The sequence below is a fragment of the Pollachius pollachius genome, assembly GCF_949987615.1.
Source record: "Pollachius pollachius genome assembly, chromosome: 6".
Taxonomy (NCBI): domain Eukaryota; kingdom Metazoa; phylum Chordata; class Actinopteri; order Gadiformes; family Gadidae; genus Pollachius; species Pollachius pollachius.
This window is the reverse complement of record NC_136939.1, coordinates 2,370,630-2,387,379: the sequence shown is the minus strand read 5'-3', so window position 1 is coordinate 2,387,379 and position 16,750 is coordinate 2,370,630. Positions and strand designations below refer to the sequence as shown.

The following is a 16,750-nucleotide window of genomic DNA, read 5'->3' as shown; positions in this document are numbered from 1 at the left end:
TACACTGCGGGGAGTTACACCACTGTAGCTACGCTGCGGGAAGCTAAGCCACCATAGCTACTCTGCGGGGCGCTACGTCATCGTAGCTACGCCGCGGAGAGCTATGCCGCGGAGAGCTACGCCGTGGTTCAGCTACGCCACGAGAAGCTACACAGCGGGGAGCTAGGTCCCGATGGAACCAAAATACCCTGTTGCCGTAGGTTACGACTACCTGGTGGATGCATTGTAAGAACCTAGCCCCGCCTCCACTCCTTTCTGGCGTGCTACGTTTTCAAGTTCCCTCATGACCGACTAGTTTAGGAGGTTGATAATATTATGGTCATTTGTACGAGACCTCGCCCTCACATCTAAAGATCACCGGCTGTAGCTGAATTAGTGACATTCGGTGGACCCCGGTCAGATTCTCCAACGTAGAACATAAATCCCCCGACTTAGCGACCCCGAGGCGGCAAAGTTTCAGCGGTTCTTCGACACAGAAGTATAGTTCACTCTAAGCCCTGAGCTGAGGTCCTGCGTGGTTTTCCTCTGCGAAGGACGTCTACAGACACTTTGGGACTTTTGGAAACTTTGGGTTTTTATTGTTGATGTTGCATGTTAGATCCCCCCCTGTGTGATCATTCACCTTGCCTTTGTGTTTAGTTTCCCATCATCCCCTTTGCTGTGTGTGCATTTTGATTCAGAAACGTTGATTTTGGGGTTGGAGGAAATTAAGGAAAAGAGAGAGGCTGGACCAGAACCAAAATCTGGTCCCAAGAAGTTTTCCCCGGGCATATACCCGTCTCTCGACCACACCAGGGAGGATACTCCCAGGTTGAGGTACGTTACCGTGGAGACCAGAACACCCACACAAGGATCCAGGAAAACGTGTTCCCTCCACGAGAACCTTCTGCCAAGTCCAGTGTGATGTTCGTTCCCCGGGATGGAGCTGAAAAAGAGTTGATGGAAGCACGCCGTGGCCAGCTATGAGGTCACCGAGGTCATCTTTGTAGAGATAAAAAAAAGGATTGAACCTAAATCCTTCTCAATGCCTGAGTCAGTTGAGACTTGTTACTTTGTGTCTGCTGTGTGTGACATTTGTTGGTGCCTTCACTGTTTTCAAACCCTGACCCCGGCCTTGTATGGAAGTGTTCTTCATGAATAAAAGCATGACCTGTAGCCACTTATGTTGTGCATGTGTGTGTAGATGTTTTAAGGTTTCATTAGAGATGACCGATGACCATCTCATTCATCTGTGGAGATAGGAGTTCTAGTGACACAAGCTAACCGACTCTCCCTAACTTATCCTACCAAGTCAGTTCAAGTTAAGGGGCCCCTATTATACCGCCAGGTGTGATGTTGATTAGTTATTACAAGCCATTTAGAAATTGATCCTTTAGTGACATCACAAGTGGGAGTGTCCATCCAGATGTATGATGGATAGATCCCCTACCAGTCGGAACAGTCCACAGATTCTTACAATGTTGGGTTGTATCTTCATGGTTGAAGTTGCTTTATAAAAGTGTCGGCTAAATAAATAAAATAATATATTTGAGTTTGTAATGGCTACAAGCTATTACAAAGATCACACCTTGCGGTAAAGAGGCCGTTTAATAAGATGGTTGTCGGATAGCAATGGTAGCAGTGTTTAGATTGGACCAGAATTGGATTCTCTACCACACGGTGGTGCTGCAGCAGCATTTTCTCTGCTCTGCCTCTTTCGGAAGACAGAGTTTACAATTTTTGAAATAATACCTTAATAAATAGCGTTCACAAATAAATGTGTGTGTTTAAACATTTAACTGATTTTTTTTTATTTTCATATGGCCATTTACACCACAGTCAGACATTGTGAAAAGGCAGGCAGTATGTCGTCCAATGCTTGTTTTGCAGAATAACATTAAAAACCATCATTGCTTACAGATTTTAATTTTTATTGACTCACCTCAAAGAGCCTATGCAAACTCCATTTTAAGACTTTTGCTTCTTCAAGACCACGGGCCATTTTACATAATACGTGACAGAATTAAAAAATGTTTTTAAAGTTTCTGCGCCCTCCAGTCCCCACACCTGCGTCCGATGCGCTCTGCCTCAGCATCTCCTGCTAGCCGGAGGATGCGGTGATGTTGTGATGCTGCTCACTGTTCAGGTGCACAGCCACAAGGGCTTTCTCTATACCCAACTGTTTAAAGAGATATTACTGACATCTGGTGGCCCGTTTAGATATTGTTTCATTCATTTCCTCGATTGCAAATTCTTGGTATTGTATAAATAGTATGTTTGTACAGATGACCGGACAAACATACACACGGTGTACTAATATGTTGTAACCCTGGCCTAGATAATGTTGTATTTGTTTTATTAAGGGACTATATCAGCCATTCATTCTGTTCCAACTATACGCTCCAGTCGAAAGAGGATGTGTGTATACATGGAAATACTGTAAGCGTTGGGTTGATGTGTTATTGTGGTCACAACCACTTCTCCGTATCACTCATCACATTTTTTTTCTGCAAAGATGCCTCCAGTGAAAGGTTTGGTGAAACCATATCCAACATGATGCGAATTGTTGTTAGCCTGTAGGCTGTGTGCAATTTACATGTAAGGTTGAGATTAGGAAGAAAGATGAAATGCTAAATGGTAAAAGTAAGGCAGTGAAGCCCAGCTGCTCGTGTCCGTGCAGTGGAGACGTCACCGCTGCAGAAATTCACATTCCACAAAGACAGCGACTTGATGCCAGTGACCAGTTGTGCTCATAAATTAGAGCAAGGGAGAGTTTAGAGTTTTCCCTCTTATTATGTAAAGGATAACTAATATCATTATTATTAATAGGCCTGTTATTATAACTTGTGGCATATGTAAAATAATCACATACATGTTTTTATTTAATTTAATACAAATACAATATTTACTATGTTTTAAAATGTACTAGACTCAATTGATTTATCATAGGCCTAAGGACGATTAATAAATAGTGGAAATAAGTCCCACACAGCCCTTAATTTCTCATCAACAGGAAAAGTAAACACAAATATAAAACGTTATACAAACCACTACTTAACTTACTTTAATAGCATATCCTTAACTCTGACCTAGTTATTTTCCTAAACACACCCCACCACCACCCACGAGCCCTACCTGTGTTCTATAGTTGCATTAAACACACGACCGCCACCTTAGGATCCCTCTGTGTTTTAGTTATTTCCATTAAACATATTAAACCACAACCACCAAAGATGCCCCGCACGTTGGGTTCCCATGTCCCCGGCATGGAGACGTGGCAGCGGCCCTGGTCATATGATCACAGCCCGGGCTCGGACCCCTCCCCGCCTCGGCAGCAGCAGGACTTCCTCTAAAACCAGCCACTTTACCCCGTGTGTGACACAACCTCCACGTCCTACGAATTTCAATTTTCAAATATCTGCTGTACTTTATTGATTCGCACAGGCTCAGTGTGGTTAGTTTGTAGGGGCGGTGGACGACCCCAGAATAGTCTGCCTTTTGGACTTTACTGCTGACGTTTACACTGGGCTGCAAATAGCTTCCGATTCCCCCCGGCGGTGGTCGGGCAGATCGGGGCTGACTGCTGGCTCAACCCCCGGTACTCTGCACTCCGATGGAGGAACAGCCCAGAGACCGGCCGCCAGAGAGACACTATCCCCGCCACCAGCACCCCCACGCCGAAGACAGACCCTCCGCGGCGGACCTGAATGGGGTGAAACATGAGCAGATCCACCTCCAGCACCAGGAAACGCAGGCGAAGAAAACAGGTCGGAGAAAGCATCCAGAAAAGTTAGCTAGCGCGTGAGCTAGCGCGGCCAGGGCTAACTGGCTGAACGACAGCTAGCCGCTAGCTTCAGCGAGCTAGCGGCTAGCAGGCGAATGTCAACGAGTCGACTAACCTCCGCTAACTAGTTAACCTCAACTGGCCGACCGTATTTAGCACGCTGACTAGCTTATGTCAACTAGGCGGCTCATAACCCGATGTCAACGAGACCACTAGCTATAGTAGTTAACTAGGTAACTAGTTTATGTAGCCGACTAGCCTCACTCAGCTAGCAGCTAACCTGCTGGTTCCAGCTAGCTGGTAGCATTAGCAGTTAGCTCCGGCGTGGTTCGGGGGATCGGGAGTGTTCTGCGAGCTACAAGTTGCAAGCGACTAACAATTCGTCCCTACGTATTAAACCAGCGCTGTTAACTGGTTTAAACTGGTAGAAAGCCCCCCCCCCGGACCATTCGTGTAAACTGAACCCGGACCAGCGTCAGCGGGGAGCAGGACTAGTGGTGTGGGTGCTGGTTAGGGTGACAGTTGGTTCTTTGACAGATCGGGGATTGACCTTCACCCATACTCTTACTCCCGGTCCGCCGGGTAGTCCTACAACCCCCCACCGTCCGCGGCCCCCTCTCCGGGCGGGACACCGGGTTCACAGTCCAACGGTGCCCCGCTGAAATAGCGTCTATATTAAAAATAGAGCCCGGAGTGGATCGGGTTCGCGTCCGCACTGTCTGTGTCCAGTTTGGGAACGCGAGCCGGTTCCGATGGAATGTTCGCGGCTGCCGTTTCCGGTCGGCCATGTTCCCAATGCTAATGCTAATGCTAAAGAAGTTGCCTCGCTCAGTGGGTGGTACACCTCGGCTTTTGTAACGAGCCAGAGGGTCGATTTTTGCGCCATTCACGGGTTCGTATGGCCTGCGCCCCTCGCGGTGAGGGACGGCCGTCGTGTGTCATCAAGCATGTTGTTTTTGAAACTTCAAAGTGGCTGACGAGTGGTCATTAGTGTTAGCATCGGGTCTAGCCCTGTTGCAGGGCCCTGTTGCATGTTGTCCACACAGCGGGCAGCGACGCAGACAGCTGCCCCCCCCAACCCCCACGCTCCGGCCACCGCCTCGGACCCCCCCACCCCCCAGCAGGCCTGCCTGGCCCCTAGACCCACTAGTCCCAATAGTCGAGCTAGTGGCGCTAGCCCCCCTCTCAGGCACAGCCATGACTGTCACAGCTGATATGTCTGATATTTCAACCCTACCAACGGTTGTTCCATGTTTCTGTAGACTACATGTGGACGCAGTCTGGATGCTTTGGCCTCAGAGTAGCCGGACCGGCTTCAGAATGAGAACATGCATGTGTCGTCCTGTCTTGCATGTGTCAGTCTGTCATGCATGTGTCTGCTCGGTGGGAGAAAGGGTTTGAAATGCTGTGGATGTTCAGGCGGTTGCAGGACAGCGGGTGTTGTTGAAGTTGATAATGACTGTGCAGTTTGTGAGGCGAATAAACAGCAGCGTTTGTTTAGTACATGTGTACAATGCCCACTCATCTGCATTGTGTTGTTGACATCAAGCTATTCAGTGAATAGCTTGATGGGTTTTAAATATAAACAGTACGTTAAGTGTTCTAGTGTGAAGTGAAGTCTAGGCGAGATCATAATGAATACACCATAACATATGTCTTTTATAGTTTTAATAGTTCAATGAAGTCTCAATTGAAGCAGTAAAGTAAATGCCACAAAATACCTGCTAGAATGGAAAAAAAATCTTGATTTTAAGTAAATAATTTTAGTTAAAGATGTTTGTGTCGACTCATGTTTCAGGGAGCCATGTTATAATGCAACACGTCTGAATCAGGGAGGCATGTTACAATGCACCACTTCTGATTCAATCAATATTTAACTGGCCGGCCCGATCGTCCTTCACATCGCTGGTGTTCAGCATGATGTTGTTTCATGACAGTTCCACTTTATCGCAGTTAATCAAGTAAACGAACAATTGTTCTAAACTAATTTGATAAGATAGGGTTGCGTCACGCTAGGTGAAATGAATGGATGCCCTCTTCTTACCCGTGAGCGGCCGTGGCTGTAGTGGAGGTGACCGTAAACGCTTGTTCTCCTCCGCAGGAAGCAGAAGGTTGACCAGTGGATCGGAGCACGACGCGGAGAAGACCTCGCCCTGCCCGGCGGGCATGTCCCATCCCCCCGGTAGCCATGGCAACCGGCACGTGATCAACTCCACCCTGAAGCAGCAGCCCCACCCCGGCCCCACCTCCTCGACGCTCGCCTCCGCCGCCGGGCCCCCGAGGGCCGCCGGCCGGAACGCCGCCGCGGAGCTCCGGAGGCAGCAGAGCTCCGACCAGCTGAGGCCCGGGAAGGACAAGGAGGCGGCGCCGGTCCCAAACGGGCTGACCGGCGGCCCTCTCACCAACGGGTACTCCAGCGGTAGGCCGGCCGCCGACGGGCCGGGCGAGGGCGGCTACAGCAGCCAGAAGAGGCTGAGGGCCCGCGGTGGCGCCGCCATGGTCCGCAACGCCGAGAACGTGATCCGGGAGGCGGAGAGGGACCCTCGGGGGCCCCCCAGCCCCGACGCCCTCGACAAGGGCCTGTCCTCCCGGCTGGAGGGGCCCGCCCGCGCGGCCCCCCGAGGCGAGGGCCCCGGCGCCACGGCGGTCGACCCCCAGAGGAAGAACGGCGAGGGGAAGGCCGTCGCGGTGTTCGGGAAGAAACCGGACGAGAAGCACAAAGGCGGCGGCGGCGGCGGGAAGCACTTGTCGCCCCCCTCCAAGGAGGACTCGTGGACGCTGTTCAAGCCCCCGCCGGTGTTCCCCGTGGACAACAGCAGCGCCAAGATCGTCCCCAAGATCAGTTATGCAAGCAAGGTCAAGGAGAACCTCAACAAGGAGGCGGCGGCGGCGGCGGCGGCAGTGGCCCCGCCCCCCGCCCCCGTCAGACTGTCCCAGGTGCCCATGTCCGCCATGAAGACCATCTCCTCCGTTAGCTTTACCAACGGGCCCCTCCCGGGGAACGGACACCCTCTGGGGGGGACGTACTTCGCCCCGGGCGCGGCCCAGGCCTCGTGTCTCCCACCCGGGGAGGCGGTAGCCCCGGGGGTCCCCGGCGGCGACGGGGACGCCTTCGAACTGAAGAAGTGCGCCCTGCTGATCTACCCTTTAAATATGCAACCTGTGCTGCCCAGCGCGCGGCCCCACGACCCGCAGGCACCGCAGACCAATCAGAAGGCCTTGGGGGAGATCTTCCAGAACCAGTGGGGGCTGTCCTTCATCAACGAGCCCGGCCTGGGGCCCGAGGGCGGGGACAAGGCGGCGGGGGCGGCAGGCCCCCCGGCCCCGGAGCCCGTCACCTTCGCCCCAGACTCTAGAAGGACTTGTGTCCCCCACGGCCGCTCGGCCACCTTCGGGCCCCTCTCCCCCGAGAGGGAGGACGAGGACAAGCCCGGGCTGAGGGGCCCCGATAAGACTCGGCTGGAGCCCAGGGGCCCGACCGGCGGCGGGGGTGGGCCGCAGGCCAGAGAGGGGGGGGCTAAGACGGGCCCCTCCTCCCTGCCCACGCTGACGTTCGGGTCGTCCAAGGACCGCAGCCCCCCCGGGGGTCTGGACCGCAGGGCGAGCTGGGGGGCATTCGACGTCAGAGCTGCTGTCACCTATCACACTAAAGGTAAGGTTAGCTGGTTAGTAACCCTCAATACGGTAACTAACTAACTAGTATAGTGACCACGTCAGAGCTGCTGTCACCTATCACACTAAAGGTAAGGTTAGCTGGTTAGTAACCCTCACCTATCACACTAAAGGTAAGGTTAGCTGGTTAGTAACCGTCACCTATCACACTAAAGGTAAGGTTAGCTGGTTAGTAACTGTCACCTATCACACTAAAGGTAAGGTTAGCTGGTTAGTAACCGTCAACTATAACACTAAAGATAAGGTTAGAGTGGTTAGTAACTGTCACCTATCACACTAAAGGTAAGGTCGGACTGGTTATTAACCCTCAATACGGTAACTAACTAGTATAGTGACCACGTCAGAGCTGCTGTCACCTATCACACTAAAGGTAAGGTTAGCTGGTTAGTAACCGTCACCTATCACACTAAAGGTAAGGTTAGCTGGTTAGTAACCGTAACCTATCACACTAAAGGTAAGGTTAGACTAGTTAGTAACCGTCACCTATCACACTAAAGGCAAGGTTAGACTGGTTATTAACCCTCAATACTGTAGTCTCACTACTGTTCATACTGACCAATAGTGTAGCGTTTTACATCACTACTGTTAATAGTGACCAATAGTGTAGTGTTTAACATCACTACTGTTGATAGTGACCAATAGTGTAGCGTTTAACATCACTACTGTTAATACTGACCAATAGTGTAGTGTTTAACATCACTACTGTTGATAGTGACCAATAGTGTAGCGTTTAACATCACTACTGTTAATACTGACCAATAGTGTAGTGTTTAACATCACTACTGTTGATAGTGACCAATAGTGTAGCGTTTAACATCACTACTGTTAATAGTGACCAATAGTGTAGAGTACAACATCACTACTGTTACTGTAGCTTTTAATATCACTACTGTTAATGGTGACCAGTAGTGTAGTGTACAACATCACTACTGTTACTGTAGCTTTTAACAACACAGCTTTTTGAACACCATGATCAATGGTGTTCAACAGCGTGTTTATTGATGACCAGTACATAATGTTCTACATTGGTGCTGTTTAGTTACCGTACGGCAGCGTTCAACATCACTACTGCTAATAATGTCCAATAGCACCGTCATAATTCACTATCTATAGGAACATATTTCTGTTGTTGACCCAAAGATGATGTTAACACTGTTTGTTTGTCTTCTTCAACAGAAATCGAATACATTTTCAATCTGCAAAAACAAGGTAAGGCAACTTGTTATCTTCAGGTATTTTTTTGTTGTGAATCCTTTAAAATCATCTAAATCTGTGGTCCACTCTAAAACATCAACTTTTGAAACACGATGTGAAGATCTAGCGAGCCCAAACTCAAACAACAGGCTGCTGTCGTGTTCTGAGGACGGCAAGATGTTTGGAACGGATTAGCCTGTCCTCCACGGGGCCAACCATGTCATCTAATATCCACTTATTAACCCTGGGGGTTGTGTAACGTATACGACGGGCTATTTGTGTCCCCGTTCACTTCTTGCAGGAGAGAAGTGTCTGGAAACGTATCCATCGTGTGTGTTCATAGCAATATGTACAAACATGTCATCTTCAATAATTCTTTAATTCTTTTAATTCTTTAAAGTGTAATTCCAACAAAAATTTAACCCAGGGTCTTTTCGGCATTAAGACCCATAAAATAAGCCCTCCAGACACTTTTTTCCGTTGATAATCGAGTATAGAGCTTGCCCGCGAATGCCCGGAGCAATCTAACAGCCCGAATGGCTTCCATGTTATTGGCCAGGGGCGGTGTGAACACTTCCAAATCAACATTTTTAACTACTAATATTGCTCAAAATGGCACTCTCTCCTCTGCAGTAGCATGACTAGGGTCCCTACACATAAAACAAAGCATCAACAACTTAGTTAGCGTACCGGGAGTTGTTTTCCAAGTCTGTGCCTTACCGGTAGGTCCATGTTTCCAGGTAGTCCACACAAGTCAATTACCAGCTACCGTAAATAATATAATAGAGGCGCCAACAAATTTAACTTCACAATCTCTCCTCTTGGTACTTGGCTGTTTTAAATTTGTTAGTGCCTCTATTATATTATACACGGTAGCCGGGTTTAATGTTGCCGGAAGACTGAAGACTCACTTGTTCAGAGTTCACCTAGACTCTGCACAGGCCCCCATCACCCCTCTTACGCACAAGGTTTTGTATGTTAGACATCCTGGCACTACTAGTAGTGCCATAGTACTTGGCATTGTATAGCGTCTTATTCTAATTATCTTTGTTGTATACGGAATGAATGGGTTAACCTTAGGGGTGCAACGGATCGCAAAACTCACGGTTCGGATCGTGTCAAGGTTTTTGAGTGACGGGTCGGATCATTTTCGGATCAACAACAAAAAAAATTACAAGATAAATGTGACTTTAAATAAAATCTTCAAATGTGTAAAAACAAAATAAAGTGAACAATTTGGTAATAATCCTGCTTCCTTTAAGCATAGTAAATATTTAAAGAAATAGCTTTTGTCCACATAAAATAAAAACTTATAGAAAATAATTTAAACAAAATAAAGTGCAATCTGAGGCATTATTCCTTCTTCTTTTTAACATGGATAGTTACTAAAATAAAATAAAAACTGTCCAAAGGAAGCACAGCAGACCTGGATCTACAACTTTCAATTCAGGATGTCTGCATTGCCTGGGGAGAGTTAAGAGTCTACACTCTCCCCAGGCAATGCAGACATCTTCTTCTTTTTTTTCATAGGTATGGTAGCGAAATACAGTTTCTGTCGTTTTTTATTTGGCATTTTGTAAATCCATTGATTTCTGTTGGAAGACTCATTGCTCGTTGACCAGAAACAGAAAGGGGGGGTGGTTGTAGTCTTTTCTCTCGGTTCTAGCCCTACTGTTGATATGGAGAACCGAGCGAAAAGACTACAACCAAACATAAACAGCCCATTCCCGCTTCCGGTCCGGTTTCCGTTTCAATGGGATTTACGAAACGCCAAATAACAGACGACAGAAACTGTATTTCGCTACGATAGTTGATTTGAAACATCAACGAACACCACTAACCACTCGCTGAGTTGCACCTATCTGAAAACAAACGTTTAGGGTTGTTTTAAGGACAGGTTTGTGAATGCCCAAAGCCAGCCATTCTGAAGCAGGCAGGGGCGAATCGAAATGAGCCAAATACCTGAGACAGGACCAATAGTCAACATTTCGGTGTCAACCACTATCTTTCATCCTAGACAAACCAGAAAGGGGGCTCAATGTGCTAAATACCGGAATTGTACTTTAAACATGCACTGATCACGTGAACGCATGAACGCACGTGAACCCGTGAACCGTTGCACCACTAGTTAACCTAGTGATTGTTAGTGCTTGGCACTAGGTTCTTTGACGTCTGTACTGTATTGACAGCAATACATTTTTTTTTCTCTTTCTTCTGACAATTGTACTTATTGTAAGTTTCTTTTTGAATGAAAGCGTCTGCTAAATGCCCTGTAAAGGTAAATGTTTAACGATCATTACCGAGCTAGGGTTGACCTGTGTCTGCTCTTCCTCTCCTCCCCGGTCCAGATCCAAAAAGGGTGGTGGTGTATAAGGAGAGCCAAGTTGGAGCCCACCAGTGAGCCCTCACCTGGGGAGGGCCTCACCTGGGGACGGCCTCACCTGGGGCCAGCCCTCACCTGGGGAGGGCCTCACCTGGGGCCAGCCCTCACCTGGGGACGGCCTCACCTGGCGCTGCGGTCTACAACGTCCTGAAGTCCGGACTCCTGTGGGACGACAACACCAGCGGTTGTGAAGCGAGAGCGAGGGGTGACGGTGGGACCACACTGCAGAGCTCGGGGCGCGGGGCAGAGGGGCCCCTAACATTTAGGAACCAAGACTTTGGGGCGTCTCCGGGCACGAACCCTGGGAGGGGAGCGACGCTGCGCCGGACGTCCATCTCACGGTTTCCTCGGACTCCCGTCGAGGGGAGGGGCCAGTGTAGCGAGGCCACACCCCTCTAGTCCCCCCCCCCCCCCCGTCCCGTCCCTGTCCCGTCGGCCAATGAACTGTGGCGAACCTCCAGTCTGACTCTAGGACAGCCGCGGGGCCGGGTCGCTGCGATGGGGAACTCTTTGTGCGTTGAGTGGAGGGGGGGAGAGGTGACGGTGGAACACTTAAAAAAAAAACAAAAACAAAAACAAAAAAACCCCAAAAAACCAGAGGAGGAGCAGAGCGCCTTGATTGGCCGCTTGGTCTTCGCACGCGCTTAGACACGCCCCCGAAGCGACGAGGGAAAACTTGTCTTAAATACGGGACTTGAAAACCCATGGATATTTTATTTTTTGACGGCCATGTTGTTGAAACCAGGATTCAGTGTTACCTGAAGCCAGAATGCGGACACGCGTCTCCAACGATGAAACAACGCTTCTCTTTGAGATCCTTACTTTGTCCACGGCCGAGATGCAGGGTTTATTTTTTCCGTGGTAGGGTCTTTGTCTGTGTCCGATTCGAAAACGTTTTAATCTTTGCACATTTCATGTGTTTGCTTTGGAGGGGTGTGTGTGTGTGTGTGTGTGTGTGTGTGTGTGTGTGTGTGTGTGTGTGTGTGTGTGTGTGTGTGTGTGTGTGTGTGTGTGTGTGTGTGTGTGTGTGTGTGTGTGTGTGTGTCCTGTCGCCTTCTCAGTAGTGTGACGATGAGAAGGGGAGGAGACTAAGGTGAAAGGTCGAGGGAGAGAGATACTGGGGGGTTTTTCTGTTTCTGCGGCGATCGGTTATGCTGAAAGACTCAAGATGTTTCAATCTGTTTTTGCCCCCCTCCATTTTCCTTTTTTCTGGAGAAATATATATTTTTCGGTTCGTTGATTGTTATTTCTTTTTCATCACAGTTTAGATGATTTTCTTTTGCTTGCGCGGCTTGTAGTTTTCAGGTTTCTGCTTGGCCATGGCATTGTGTGTGTTTGTGTGTGTGTTTCTTTTTGCATGTGACCTGGTGGAGGAGAATGGGGGGGGGGGGGGGTGCGATGGGCCACCTGGTTCTTCTGTCTTTAATGTGAAGGCAGAAGGACGACTGCGTTTTACTGTGGATAAACTAAAAAAATCTAAAAAAAGTGTGCAAACTAGTGTGCAATAAGGGCCACGTACCACCAGGTCCAAGGGGCCTGTATTACCCCTACCACCCGGGGCCTGTATTCCTCGTACTACCCGGTCTAGGGGCCCAGGGGTCTAGAACTCTACCCCCTGGTCCAGTCCAGAGACCCAGGGGCCTTTAGTACTCTACCCCCTGGTCCGGTCCAGAGACCCAGGGGCCTTTAGTACTCTACCCCCTGGTCCGGTCCAGAGACCCAGGGGCCTTTAGTACTCTACCCCCTGGTCCGGTCCAGAGACCCAGGGGCCTTTAGTACTCTACCCCCTGGTCCGGTCCAGAGACCCAGGGGCCTTTAGTACTTTACCCCCTGGTCCGGTCCAGAGACCCAGGGGCCTTTAGTACTCTACCCCCTGGTCCGGTCCAGAGACCTAGGGGCCTTTAGTACTTAACCCCCTGGTCCGGTCCAGAGACCCAGGGGCCTTTAGTACTCTACCCCCTGGTCCGGTCCAGAGACCCAGGGGCCTTTAGTACTCTACCCCCTGGTCCGGTCCAGAGACCCCGGGGCCTTTAGTACTTTACCCCCTGGTCCGGTCCAGAGACCCCGGGGCCTTTAGTACTCTACCCCCCCGGTCTAGAGGCCCAGGAGTCTGTAGTACTGTAGTACTGTAGTACTTTAGTAACTTATTTCTGTGTCCAAAAATGTTTTCACATGGGTTTTAACGTAACTACAAAAACTATCTTAGCAAACTCTAAACCAGAATGAAAGTGATCTTGCTGGAGGTCCCCCCCCACCCCCACCCACCCCAGTGACGAGGAGGTGGAGGTCCGAGGACCCCCTTCACCCTCACCCTTTAGTCGTCCGGTCAGAAGCCCGACCGGGCAGACGGCGCGGCCCGCTTCGTGTGTGTGTAAGACTAGCACTTTATGTCCAACTAATTGCTTTTGTCTATTAATTACTAGAGTTCTATAACTGTACTGAGGGGAGCGAGGGAGCAGAGCAAGGCGACGGATCCAGAGTCCTCAAACCGTAACTCAGGTAGTGTTAATGAAGCCATGAGGATTATTATTATTATTATTATCAAGTATTTGATCCACCAGTTTCCTCGGGCCGTCCCCACGCTCGGAGAGACTTCCAACGAAACGCCCGGTAGGAGTTTTAGCCGAGGCTGGGGCGAGGAACGCTGTGATTTGTCTTCCGAGTGCGAGGTGGTGTGGATGTATGCACAGTATCTCCTCATCACCGCCCCTTTAAACGTAGTAGCACAGCCCCTCCCCCCCACCTCTACTTTTCCATGTATTTGACTGCAGTCATTTCGTGATCTGTGATTTGTTTTTACAGTCACTTAATGCGTAGTGAAGTATCTCCTTTAGTTTAACATGAAGGAAGTAACATGCTCACTAGGAGTCCTTACTGAGGGGGCCAGAGAGACAGCCTGTACCTGGGCGACAGGCAGACAGGCAGACAGGCAGGCAGGCAGGCAGGCAGGCAGGCAGACGGAGAGGAGCTGTAGTCATGTTTGCCATCGCGTTCTGCTTTCATCTGGTAACCGTTGGTAGTCTTCTGTGAGAGGGGGGAAAGCGCAGGTCCTCTGTGTGGAGACGTCTGTGTGCGGGGACTTCTCGTTGTGGGGACGTGTGTGTGTGCGGGGACTTCTCGTTATGGGGACGTGTGTGTGTGTGTGTGGGGATGTCTGTGTGTGTGGGGACTTCTCGTGGGGACGTGCGTGTGTGTGTGTGTGGAGACGTCTTTGTAGGGACGCCTGTGTTTCTGCGTACAGCTCTGTGGGGATGTCTCGATGTGTTGACGTCTCGTTCTGGGGACATATGGCCATCTACTGGTCCCCCGTGTCTTTTCCTGTCGTTTTCCTCCTCTGGTCCACGGACAACGTGACCCGATCCCGTCTCCACCGTGGAAGCACAGAGCTTCTCCCATTAAAACTGTAGTTTTTGTTAAGCTTTGAGTTGAAGAACCGTCCCAGGTCGGCGTCTTAACGAGTCTAAAACGTGTGTTTTGTGGGCCGCAGTTAAGTGGGCCACACCACCTTTTTGTAAACGTGTCTCACGGCAAACTACCTGAACACTACTACTCTGGTGTGTTCTGAGAGAGGATCGACGCGGTGACGGGACACCAGGAGGGTCTCTAATAGAACTCCCCCCCCTTTAGCACTTACTGCAGCCGGCGGCGTCCCCCGATATGCATCCAGCGTAGACAGCCAACCAAAAGCTGCTTCCTGTTGAGGAGTGGCGTCCACTCACTGTGAGGAGGAGGAGGAGGAGGAGGAGGAGGAAGAAGGTGGGGGGGTCTCCATGTTTCAGATCTGTATGTTTGTCTTGTAAAGCCCGCCACCCTCTCAGGACCATGCACGTGCACGCTAGACGTGCACGTGCCGGCTCACCTTCTGTTGCGGAAGAGCCGGAGCAGGATGGCCTTTGCGGTGTGTGCGTGTATGCACGTGTGTGTGTGCGTGTGCGTGTGTGTAGAGAGAGTTCTAAACTATTATATGCAAGCCCCCGCCCCTCCCTGCCCTTCTGGTTGTCATGGTGAGCGGCTGGGTTCCGATTGGTCCGCTGCCAGTCTGAGCCGTTCGTTCTGCTCCGTCGTTCTCCTTGTTCTCAACACTTTCCTCTGTTTTGTTTTAGAGATGTTTTTTGCTTTTTTCTCTTTTCACACAGAAGCGTTTTCTAAAAGATGTTGAATGACTCGAGGGTCATGTTACCTTAGAGCCTAGAGGGGGGTTTGGATGGATCCTGAGTCTGTATTGATCCTGTATATTGACAGCTGGTAACGGTCGCGTGCACACGATTTAAATTATGCTTTTGAGGTAGCAGGTTTTTTCCTTTTTTTTTTTTTTTTTCTTTTGTTGACCTAATTTAACAAATTAATATTCTAACATTGTTTTAACAGAAAGAAATTGTTATCTAATAGGTGAAAAAACTAGAAATGAAAAGGCTTACACGAGAAATATAATTATTCACAAATTGGTTAATGATTTTGGTTTTAGGTTTAGATTGTTTTTCGGAGACTTGTTCCCCTGTAGTAGCGCTGTGTTCTGTCGTCGTGAGCCAATGCGCGTCTCGACACTAGAGGGCGCCAGAGAGCATCGTATTGCATTCTGTTGCGTCAGAATTACAATTTTAACATGTAAGAAAAAGAAGAGAATAAACGGGCATCCTAATGTGATGGGGGGGGGGGGGGGGGGGGGATGTGTGGAAACCCAGAAACGGATTCTGCTTTTTGCCAAAGGTACAGCGTTCATCTGTTCAGTGTCTGTCCCACAGACATCGCGACACACCTGTCCACGTGACAATCCAGGCCAAGTCTCTTCCTGTTGTGTGACATCATTTCCTGTAGCAGCCCACGGTTCCTTATATGGGCGTGATACCAAGTGAGGGGGGTGGGAAAGGGAGGGAGGGGGAGGGAGGGAGGGCGAGGGCATCCAGATGAAATCAATACCTAAAGTGCTGCTTTCTTTTCATCCACTAATCAATCGTCTGTCTGGAAGGGGGGGGCCTTTAGTGTTAAACGCTCCGTAAAATACCACCCTGCCCCCCCACCCAGACCTGTCTCACCTGGGGGGGGGGGGGGGGGGGGGTTCTGAGGTGCTTGAGAGGGTCAACGGTGTAAGGTCACAGAGCCAGTGGGAGGGGGGGTGACGAAGACCCCTCGTCGCTCTCCCTCCTCCTCCTCCTCCTCCTCTGCTCTGTCACCCTGACCCCACCCCCCACAGGGAGAGGAGAGGCGACACTGTGTTCCTGTGAAGGTCTCACCACCGGCGGACTTTCACAACATCCAGTGTGCTGGTTTTTATTTTTATTTTAATTTAACAAATGTCACGTTACAAATGTCCCCCTTTCCACTTTTTTTTTTAAGCATGATAACCCTCAGATTACCGACAATGTAATAGATTCAACTAAATTGTTCACGTTTTAGTTTCCATTAAAATGTCAAATTTTCATCAAGATTTTGCTGAGTGTGCACTTTATTCTTTGCTGTTTCTGCTGCCGGTGGTTGTGGTGTGTCCGAGTCTAATGGATTCATGAGAGCAGCTGTGCTAATGTTTCTCCTATTGAACCGCATATGCCCTTCCTGCTACCTTAACACAAGGTCAGAGCCAGCGCTCGCCGTTCAAAGGGGCTGAAGGAAATGCAATGCTGCCCTCTTGTGGCCGTAGTTGTGTGAGGCTACTTCACTGTCACTAATACTAATGCTAACTATCAAACGGTCTGTTTTACCCAACCACCATCATGGTGCGATGGACATGTTAAACTATGACC

At 49.7% G+C, this 16,750-nt stretch overlaps 1 protein-coding gene across 1 annotated transcript; it reads left to right on the top strand.

Annotated features, from left to right (window-relative positions):
* The first annotated feature begins 3,341 nt into the window (after nucleotides 1-3,341).
* On the top strand, nucleotides 3,342-15,637 carry nufip2 (nuclear FMR1 interacting protein 2). The gene is made up of 4 exons (XM_079738275.1): nucleotides 3,342-3,746; nucleotides 5,865-7,415; nucleotides 8,612-8,644; nucleotides 10,978-15,637. Exons 1-4 carry the CDS (start codon nucleotides 3,593-3,595, stop codon nucleotides 11,028-11,030), a joined length of 1,791 nt encoding a protein of 596 aa, XP_079594401.1. The 5' UTR covers nucleotides 3,342-3,592; the 3' UTR covers nucleotides 11,031-15,637.
* Nucleotides 15,638-16,750: the final 1,113 nt, after the last annotated feature.